The sequence below is a fragment of the Dunckerocampus dactyliophorus genome, chromosome 9, assembly GCF_027744805.1.
Source record: "Dunckerocampus dactyliophorus isolate RoL2022-P2 chromosome 9, RoL_Ddac_1.1, whole genome shotgun sequence".
NCBI classification, from domain to species: Eukaryota; Metazoa; Chordata; class Actinopteri; order Syngnathiformes; family Syngnathidae; genus Dunckerocampus; species Dunckerocampus dactyliophorus.
In genome coordinates, this window is record NC_072827.1 from 11,474,492 (window position 1) to 11,484,846 (window position 10,355).

At 42.2% G+C, this 10,355-nt stretch overlaps 1 protein-coding gene across 1 annotated transcript; it reads right to left on the reverse strand.

Moving 5' to 3' along the window:
* Positions 1-409: 409 nt before the first annotated feature.
* LOC129187616 (indian hedgehog B protein-like) lies at positions 410-8,942 on the reverse strand. Its single transcript, XM_054787152.1, has 4 exons — positions 8,193-8,942; positions 5,838-5,995; positions 5,584-5,687; positions 410-2,411 (listed from the first exon to the last, which is right to left on the reverse strand). Exons 1-4 carry the CDS (start codon positions 8,496-8,498, stop codon positions 1,747-1,749), a joined length of 1,233 nt encoding a protein of 410 aa, XP_054643127.1. The 5' UTR covers positions 8,499-8,942; the 3' UTR covers positions 410-1,746.
* Between the last annotated feature and the right edge of the window lie 1,413 nt (positions 8,943-10,355).

Sequence of the window (10,355 nt, forward strand, 5' to 3'; positions counted from 1 at the left end):
TAATAAATACTAATAATACTATGCCAATAAAGTCAAAATATGGGAATAAAGTCATAATATTATGAAAAGAAAATTTATCAAGAGTATTTAAGAAGAAAGTTGAAATATTTTCAAAAAATTTGACAACTCTGGGTTAGATAGTATTTTCTTGCTTGATGTTCTAGCTGCAATTATCACTGCCACCAGCAGGCTGTGCTGTGCCTAAAAGTACAAAAGTATGGGGCGGAGGGGGAACAAAACAAAATGACAATAGCTGTCCGTGGTACTGAAAACAACCGCCCCGCAGCCCACCCTGACACCACAACATTCCAACTCATCATTAATAAAAGAAAACACATTCTTGTTTGTAATAAAACCAACTTTATATTTAACAAAAAAAAATAACATGAATGCATCATGTTGCCCAAACAATAATAATACATTTACATCATATTCTAAAAATAGATCTTTAAATAATTTCTCAGAAAATAGCTTAATATACATATTTGACAAATCTTTTTGTATTGGTATATAATATAGTGCTGTAGAGTTTTTGCACCGTGATAACCTTCATGAAGTGTACTCCCATCACAACCTACTTCATTTAAAAATATATATTAATGTGCTTTTGTCGTCTACGGATGGAATGAAAATGCTCATGCAAAGGAGAACCACATGATACCGAACATGATATATAGCTGTTAGATGTGTACAGTAGTTTAATACAGCCTAAGTCAAGTTTATTTTGCTAGCTAGGCCTACTACCGATTGGGAAACGGAAATGTATTACAACAAAAACATATTTGTTTTAAATAAAATACCTGATATAAAGAAAATGCATACATGAACCATACAGAATTTATGTAAGTAGATGGTAAAAAATACTGTGGAATCTCTCATTATTCCCTGATCTTACACTGAGGAACCAACCAAAACAGCTTAAAGTTTGAGCTCCACGAACCGGAAGCAGAGCGAGCAACAAATCTGACCTGAATTATAGGATCCCTGAGGCATTCAGGCAGCCACTTTTTGATTTTGTTAAGTGTATATCATCAGTGATTTTATTTTGTGTCCCAGTAGATAAAAATAAAATTGTTTAAAGGTAAACCCTGATGACGTCCTCAAGGTGTCATGTTGCAGTGTCCTGCAATTTTATCTCAACAAAAATCACAATGAAGCACATATAATTTAAAATGTTGTGATAAATATATTTTCGGTCATTCTAAAATGCATCGAGTGGAATGCGAAGAATCAGTAAACATAGTAAACTTAATCTGTTACTTACTGCTTAACTCCATAAATTCAATGTACATAAAGCTCTCAAACACTAGCTTCCACCGTTTTCTTTCATTTTCTTCACCCTACTTTGCCTTAACTTTCTCCCCTGTGGAGTTTGAACGAGTAGTCCCGAAATACATGCCCATATGTCTCATCGTGAAGCGGAAAATGCATGATGAGCCTGATTGTTGTCTGTTCTGTTGTCATAAAAAGTCATCTTTTTTAACGTTAAGGTGCTCTAAGCATGGCAAACCTCAAAATTGGGGTTGTTACACCATATGGATAACTCCACTTACACTCTGCTGGAAAGACTTTTTACAATATTTTGGAGTGTCTATGAGATTTTTCCCAACACTTTCCCCCCATGTCAATAATGTGTGCTTACTATGTGTTTATTGGCACACTTCAATACTCATTTTCCTGTTTCTTGAAAACAAATATGTTATAAAGCCATGACAGACTATTCTGTCATCAGTCGTCTTTCTTCTGTCAGAGTCCTTGCTCAATTCCTAAAGGGTGGAAGTGTTTGGGGTCCAGTAGCCTTTCCCCAACCCATTGCAGAAGCCAAGGGTACCAGTGCACTCCATCAGTTTGTTGTTCTGCAGGTCCCATCAGTCTGTAGAAGAAACGCAGCGGGGCAAGACCCCAATGGGCCAAATGGTGATTGTCCACAGCCGCATAACACGATGCTAGAACGCTGTTCACCACTAGGGACCCGTGCTGGGTGAGCGGGGCGTACAACCCAGTGCTCTGCCTTTCCTCTACAAAAGTCACAATAGCGGGTTTTGCCTCCGTTCCTCGTGAGGTTAGTATGCACTGACCCGGCTGGACCTCGCTGGCAAAGGTTGTCCTCACACCTTCCTCTCGAAGTCTGCCCCGACAGTCCGTGACGAAGATGAGGTGTGCCGCCGTGAGCGTGATATTTTGTCCAGTGTTGGTTCCAATGATGGTGAAGATCTTTGAGGCATTGGGCTGGAAGTCCATGAATGATAATACTGGACTGTAGAGAAGCGGGCCGCGACCATCAGTTGCGGAGGAAGCCAAAACCCGCTCACCAGGTTGAAGGTCCCGCATCTGTTTGGTGACGCCGCCCTCCAGGGTGACTTGAGCCTCGGCAGGGAAGCAACCGCCCGTTTTTGCTGCTACAGAATGTTCTGAAATGTAAATGAAGAAAAAATGTGGTCATTTTGGCTGTAAAGATTCAACGAAAGGATCAGGATTTCTTATAAGCTGCAGAAGACAAGCACTTGGCCTCCAGTGCCCCATAAATCAAGTCAGACTTTGACACCGACTAAAGGCCAATATTATCTCAGTGGATTAGAGGCAGACTGTTTATAACGTCCTAAACGTCTTTTCAGTCAGCATTCCTGCACATGGGCAAGATAACGTCTTCATCAGCTTTTCAAAACCACATTGACACAAGAGGCCTATGCTGACTCAAACCAATTCAAACCTGTTTATTTCCAACATGAACTCATTTCTAATACAATATTAAAAGTAGCGCTGTCAAATGATTACATTTGTGATAAATCAGATTAATCACAGTTTACAAATTGATTAATCATGATTAATTAATGTCTGAAATATACCCATTTTCACTGTATTTTATTCATGAAATGATTACATATGAATTCACCTCGAGGTAGTGTGGTGGGGAATAGGAAGTGTTGTTGCGAGGGCTGACGGAGAGTCATGTTTATGAGCTGGTGATACATACTGTATATGGTGTTGGAACTTAGCATTGCTGTTCATGTGTTAATGTAAGAATAAAGTTAAAAAACGGTCAGACTCTGTGTATATCTGTGAGGACGCCACATGCCAGTCACGTCTTGGTAAAATCACTGAAAAGCACTCAAAACCAACACGCAAACTGACAAGCAAGCCAAAGTATCGCTTCTAAAGATGCACATACACACAAATGATTAGAATTTTTGTCAGCATATTTGTCCCCTAGTCACTTATAAAAGGCTGTCATGGACGGTAAAAGAGTGTTTATTTCCTCGTGACTGGGTACTTCTGAGTAAGGTGGCTCTTTAAGACGCAGTGAGCAGAGGTGGCAAGAGGAGGTAGTCAGCAAGAGGTAATGGATAACCAGCTGATCGTATCTGAGCACAGCCTGAGGTCAGAAAGACAGGAAAGTACATTTGGGAAAAAAAAAAAGCAAGTGAAAGGTGAGCAAAGCTGAAGCAGAGAAGTAAAATAGAAAGGAATCATTTGTTTATACCAGTGAATAGAATCTAATCAGCTCAAAAGAATGAGTTGAACCCCTTTAATCCATGATTCATATGTGCATTATATGTGTGTGTGTGTCTTTAGTAAGTCTTAAGGCAGCCAAATATTTGCCAAAGGTGTGTATGTCTGTAGGTATGAGGCTTGCAGGAAAGGAGGTCTGCAAGCAGGAGGTGATAAGGCTCAGATAAGAGATCTGAGAGAAACTTACTGAAGGAAAAGCAACAGCAAAACAAAGAGAGAGTTAATCATCTCACAGCCTACTAACCTCAATGGACCGCCAGAATGTAGTCTGGCATCAAATAACTGGTAGTACCAGACTTGGGTCTTTAAAACACTTGCTGGAGGAATGTATTCGACTATTATTAGCTTTTTGGATTTTCGGATTGTAGATGATTTATGTTTCAGAAAGGGATAGGCTTCAAATATGAACTGCTCTAAAGGAAATCACAGGACACGTATAGATGAGTAACTGCATAAACATCTCACACCAGTGGGTGATTTAGAGTCTCTAATTACCCTAACATGCATGTTTTTGGACTGGGGGAGAGGAAGCCGCGAGAGAACCCATGCAAGCACAGGGAGGACATGCAAAACTCCATGCAGAAAGGCCACTCCAGATTTGTGATAGCCACTATCTTGTATCTTAGATATCAATAATAAAAAGGTTGAATTTGGAATGGTGCCGCTTCATTGAAAGCTACATATGTTGAGTATCTTGACCTTCTAACGTGACAAAGACTGATCCCAATTGGCACAGGTCCCGTCAAGAACAGGTGCACATGATGCTTTTATTAACTACCCACACACACACACACACACTGATTACAGTTGATATGCGCACACCTGAGATTAAGCATTTACAGCCCCGCAAACTAAAGGATTTTTGGTCCCCACAAAATTCTTCTGTCGTTTTTTTCAGCAGAAAACACATCTCATTCACCCTAAGTCGACAACAACAATTTATAAATTCAGTAATCCCTTGTTTATCGCAGTTAGTAGGTTTCAGACACGTCCGTGACAAAGCATTTCCGCCAAGTAGGATTCCTTATTTTTAAGTCAAATATTTTCGTAGTTAGCGCACAGAAAACCTGTTTATCACCTTCTAAATGCGTTTTTTAACATGATTAGAGCCGTCTAGGCATGAAATAACACCGCTATATTCACCTCGGATATATAATCTTTGCAGACATAATAAGAGAAATGACAACATTTAAGACATAAAAACGACTTGTGCTTATCTCTGTTGCTGTAAATGTGTTCTGGTGCTAGGGAAGCTTAGTTGGGGCCGGACAGGAAGTGACGTCGGGAGTTTAGAGTTGAGCTTTATCTTGCCGTAATTGAAACCTGCCATAAAAGCCAGTTGTTCTGGCAATCAGGTCTGTTTACAGTAAGATTACTGACACCTGGTGACCAGTGTAGAATACTACATCATCACAATGTCTTTAAATGTGTTTTCCGAATGCGTCGTATTTGTATTTGATTTCATTTTGCCATTTTTATGTTTGAAAATGCTTAATTTAGACAAAATATGTACAATTTGCTTAAATATGCATATGTTTTTGACTAATAGTAGGCCGTATTTAACAATTAAGATATTTTTGAAAAACCGTGAAACCGCGAAATTCAAAGCACGAAGTTACTGTACGTGATAAAACAACTCAAATGTACAGCATACGTGTACCACTGTTATAAAACCCACCATTTCATCATAATTTTTATATGTTTATGTCTTTATGCTGTACTGATGATGTTTCTCGCCAAGCGTTGAGAGTTCGCACTTTGTCTGGTGGTCCTTGAACACACCAGCACTACCTTCAACAGTCAATCCGGCGTCAAAACTGTGTCCACAAATTAATATATGATGGCAAGTCATGACAGCCATTACAACAGCCAAGAAGTGTGGATTACATAGACTTGCATTGACCAGCCTGCTAGCCTCTAAGCACTAGCCTGACGACCAGGCTAAAGGCTGCACCGTGACTCCAATTCCATCTGTTCATTTATTATGTGTTATGGATAGATGGCCACAAAACAGTGAGATATACAAGCACGCACACTACTGACCAGACACATACACTAATTGTTGTTGCTTACCTGACTTGACGCTACAATGAATATGGGCTTTGGACTCATAGTAGACCCAGTCAAATCCAGCTTCTACAGCAAGCCGAGCCAACATGGCGTACTTGTTTCTGTCTCTGTGAATGTGAAGAGAGTTTCAGTACGCTAAACATAGTCACCTCTAAATGTAGACTCATCAAATAATCAATACACGGATACTGTTATTTCAAAGGAAGGCGGAATTAGCTCAAATTCAACTCATTTTACCAACTGCAGTGGGTGCCCACCTGTCTGAGGTTGTGATGTCAACCGCACGTCCCTCATAGTGCAGCGAGTCCTCCGAGTGATGGCCGTCCTCATCCCACCCTTCGGTCACTCTCAGTTTCACACCGGGCCACATATTCATCACCGAGATGGCCAGGGAGTTTAACTTGTCTTTACATCGCTGAGAGTTGGAGGACACAAAAGAGGAAGAAGGTCATTAGAAACCAATACACACAGTATATGAAAGGCTGTCCTGAGTTGTGAGACAAAGCAAAGGGATGCCTGGTCAAAAATAGGAGTCAATTTCTGTCCATTTCTCAACCAAGCCAAAAATGACCACAAGAGATGGTCATAGGCGCTTGAGTTTGCTGAAAGGAAGAGGCTTTTTAATTTAAAACTGAACTCACATGAGCTTGTCACACCGTAAAATTAACGGGGGGGCACTAGACAGAACACTAACCACAATCACGGTGCGAATGCCAAAATGACAGCACAACATGCAACAAGTAAGTACACTCATCGGGCAACTACTACTACGACTACATATGTTAACTCTAAACATGCACCTTTACCAACGTTTTACAAAACAAGTGCTGCAAGGCATGCTGAGAGGCTGGAAACCTTTTTTTTCATATTTTTTTGTGGAATACTTGAGGCGGCCCATCCTCACCCAGACTCTTCCTCTAGATAGACGCCTGGTAGACAGTAAGGCTAACACCTTTTAAGGGCACCACCCCTGTAACAAGTAGTGATGTTCAGATCGATACTGAAATATTGATATCTGTTATATATTGATAACAGCTTTCCGTGCTCTAAAGTTGATACCCAAATCAAAATATCGAACTTTTGGCACTTCATTTGAAGCAATGTTTGTCTGAAAAGTTTGTCTGTTGAAACGATGAGCGATCCTAAACAGAGCCATGTGTGAATTGTGAATAAAGTTCTCATTCTCAAAGTAGTTCTTAATAATGAATCATTTATTTTAATGGCTTCTTTTTTCTTTTTCTTGTTTTATTGTTTAAAATACCATTTGCGCATATTTTATTTGATTTTGTCCTCTGTTTTTTCTGTTGTTGTATATTGGCTTGGCTCAGTATACTTGACGGTTTCAAATAAATAAATAATCTACTTAAATCAATTGAATTATTAATGTATTTAATGTAATACCTTTTTAATTAATACATTAATTAAATGACTGGTATTCTTTATGCTGGGCCGCACGGTGGCCTAGTGGTTAGCATGTTGGCCACAATGCTGGGTTTGAATGTCCTTTGGGCATCTCTGTGTGGAGTTTGCATGTTCTCCCCGTGCGTGCGTGGGTTTTCTCCGGGTACTCCGGTTTCCTCCCACATTCCAGAAACATGCATGTTAGGTTAATTGCCGACTCTAAATTGTCCATAGTTATGAATGTGAGTGTGAATGGTTGTTTGCGTACCCCGCCTCTCGCCCGACGTCAGCTGGAATAGGCTCCAGCATACTCGTGACCCTAGTGAGCATAATCGGCATGGAAGATGGATGGATGGTATTCTTTATGCTATGATATGAAATACACTACTTTTTAAAAACCACCAGACACATAAGGTGAATTTGCACAAACTATCTCACCAGTACCGGCCTGAATTTTTCTTGGTATCGGATTGGAAACTAAATCAGTGGTATCACACATCAATAGATATAAGTACTGTCATTTTTCATGCAAGCAGAGATCATTCGCACCTATTAGAAAGAGTCAATGAGTTCATGCGTCTTGTGATGACCCCTGAGATGCCAACTCGCAAAGAAAAAACTATGAGGTTGAGATCGACAGTATACACGTGTCTGTCTATCTTTTCTGTCACTATATAAAAATAACAGATTAAAAACTCCAAACAATTTCGCTGCTAACTCAATATTGCAGGTATATTTTCATGCATATACTTGTATTCCTGCACAAAGGGCAAGGCAGCATAGGAACATATTGGTGAATTCACCTTCATGAAGACCAACTATGGTTTGATTTCAAAGACGTTCTATCCTGTCAAGTGATAACGTGGCTTAAACATTCAAAATTGCACAAAATGCCAAAAACTGTACACCAGTGAGTGAGTGAGTTTTAGACCATTAGTAGTTCGAATCACAGCCGCTTTACGTCTGTCCAAGATACAGAGGTGAAGCAATGAATCAATGAAATCAATCATTTGGGTTTAAATATTTAACTGACAGCAAACATGGAGTACACAGTTTGGTGCAACTGTGAGGTTTGCTCCTTTTGAAGTGATTCATGGACAGGGTTAACCATACAGCGCTTAAATCACATGCTGCATCGGTACAAACAGCGCGCGCCTCTGCAACATGTGTGCAAACATGCACACAACTGCAGCTCCTCATCCTCTCCTCACCTGTGTCATGAGCCTGTCAGCGCCCGTGTCCTCTTCATCTTTGAAGATGATGTCCGTGTTGTAGTTGGGCGTCAGCTCCTTGAAGCGCTCCGAGTTGCGCGTAATTTTGCCCTCCGGCCGACCGCTGGCCCCCAGCGTCTTCTCGGCCACATTGGGGCTGAATTGCTTGTATGCAAGCGGGATGAGCTTCTTCGGAAGCCGCCTCTTGCCGTACCCCCTCCCCGGTCCGCAACCCTCCGAGGCAGGTGCGAGGAGGAGGACCGTGGCGCACAGAGAGGCGGTGAGAAGGAGGAAGGGGATCCGCATCGCCCCGGGAGGAGGGAGGACTCTCCCGAGGGAGAGAGTTGCCTTCAGTACGTCTCCGGTTCACCTGTCCAGTCCATGGTGGGGTGGGGGGGACAGTCACGGGCACTATGTCAGAAAACCTCTTTACTCCATCGGACACAGCAAGTTCTCGGCACTCACAATGAACAGGTTCTCCGCCTTAAGAGAAACAGCCGTGGGTGTGCAGGCTGTAAAGTCCGTGGATTTAAACAAACAGGTTCAAAGTCGATGAGGTGGGTTAGAGAGAGAGCGCGCAGTAACAGTCGCTCAAGTCCACGTTTTGAATCTTGTGCTCTTCTTCTCTGCTTCTCTTTCTTTTGCTCCAAGTGTCACAACATCACCCGTGGATTGTGAGACGTTTTTTTCCTCCCCATGTAAGAAGACGGCGAGCAGCAGTCTGCAGCTTTCCACTTGAATGGACTCCACTTGAGCTGATCCACGACGAACTGTTGCCATTTCAGACCGCACCCTGCCAGTCCTGCCCTCTTCTCCCTCTCCTGTCCCCGCTCTGCCACCCACCCCGCCCCTCGTGGGCACAGTACGCACGGGAGAGTCCTGTCCACACACACGCACATCGGAGACACACGCACACACACTGCAATGCACTGACAGGAAAAGGTCATGCAGGAAACATCAGTATTGCCACTTATCACTGCCACTTACAATTTCCATTCAACAGTCATTAAGGACCTGGACTTGTTTTGCCAGGTGGAAACAACTCTCTGGGGATGTTCACACTTTTGGTGTACTTAAAACAAACTCAAGACCATTTGTCAACCGTCCGACTGGTCCACTCCTGAGCGCACCCGGGGATCGAACCGGGGTTGAGCAGCGCTAGCCAACGAGCTAAAAGCCAAAGTTGTCAACATGTCATCAAATGCTGCTCTTTAAGGCGTCAGGGAGTGAGCTTTACATGCATCCCTGCTGGCATCCGTTACACTCGCACCCTAAACCTCACTGTCATCGTGTCACCGCACCAAAGCCTAGTTCACAACCGGTCGTACGGGCTCCAACGGACAATCGACGTGCAAAAAAACGCGCTGAGGGCGTGCGTGTGACGTGTTGATTTTTTAGCCGTAGAGTGGCCGCAGAGGTTCTTTGTCATGTCAAACAATGTCATGTTTTTTTCAGGCTGTAAGACAAATTTACTTACTTCGTGCGTTGTCCGTACTCGTCATCCAGAGCGTCTCTTTAAAGAAAAACTGCACTTTTTGTGGAATTTTGCCCATCATCCACAATTCTTATGTAAGACATGAGCACATCTTTCCCTTTTCTGTGCATTCAAAAGAGAGAAAAACAGTTAGCACAAGGGAGCTAACAATGCACGTCATGGGACACACCTATTTCAACTATAAAGCCCTATAAACTATACATTTTTATCATTTTAAACATGACCAGAACTTCTTTCCTGGACACATTGATTTTACATCTAGTGCTATTTCCGTCAACAATAGCAGCGTGTCAGTTTATTACTACTAATCGTGGCAGACTTTGCGAAAGCCCCTGCCGCCGACTTCTTTTGGACAAATGAGGATCCAGAACCTTTCTTTTTGAGCCTGAATATACGGAGGATGAGCTACAGGTTTTAGAAGCTGAGCCCGCAAGAAGAGAGAGTGAAACTTCGAAGGTAGCAGATGGGGGGGCAAGTCATTACACCGGCATGACTTGGTGTAAATGTGGAGCTTATCAAGCCATGCCGACAGAAATGGAGTGTGGCATACAGTGTTACCATGGAAGGAAAGGCTTAGTGTGTATGGCGAGGAGGACATTGCTCCAAGAGATTGCATCACATAAACGAAGAACTGTTAGCACTAACAAACCCTGCAGTGATACGGTAGA

Coding starts and splice junctions, on each gene's coding strand:
- LOC129187616 (XM_054787152.1), bottom strand. CDS start 8,498: ATGCGGATCCCCTTCCTCCTTCTCACCGCCTCTCTGTGCGCCACGGTC. Junction 5,688..5,837: donor GACATCACAACCTCAGACAG/GTGGGCACCCAC, acceptor TCACATTCACAG/AGACAGAAACAAGTACGCCA. Junction 2,412..5,583: donor TCATTGTAGCGTCAAGTCAG/GTAAGCAACAAC, acceptor TTTACATTTCAG/AACATTCTGTAGCAGCAAAA.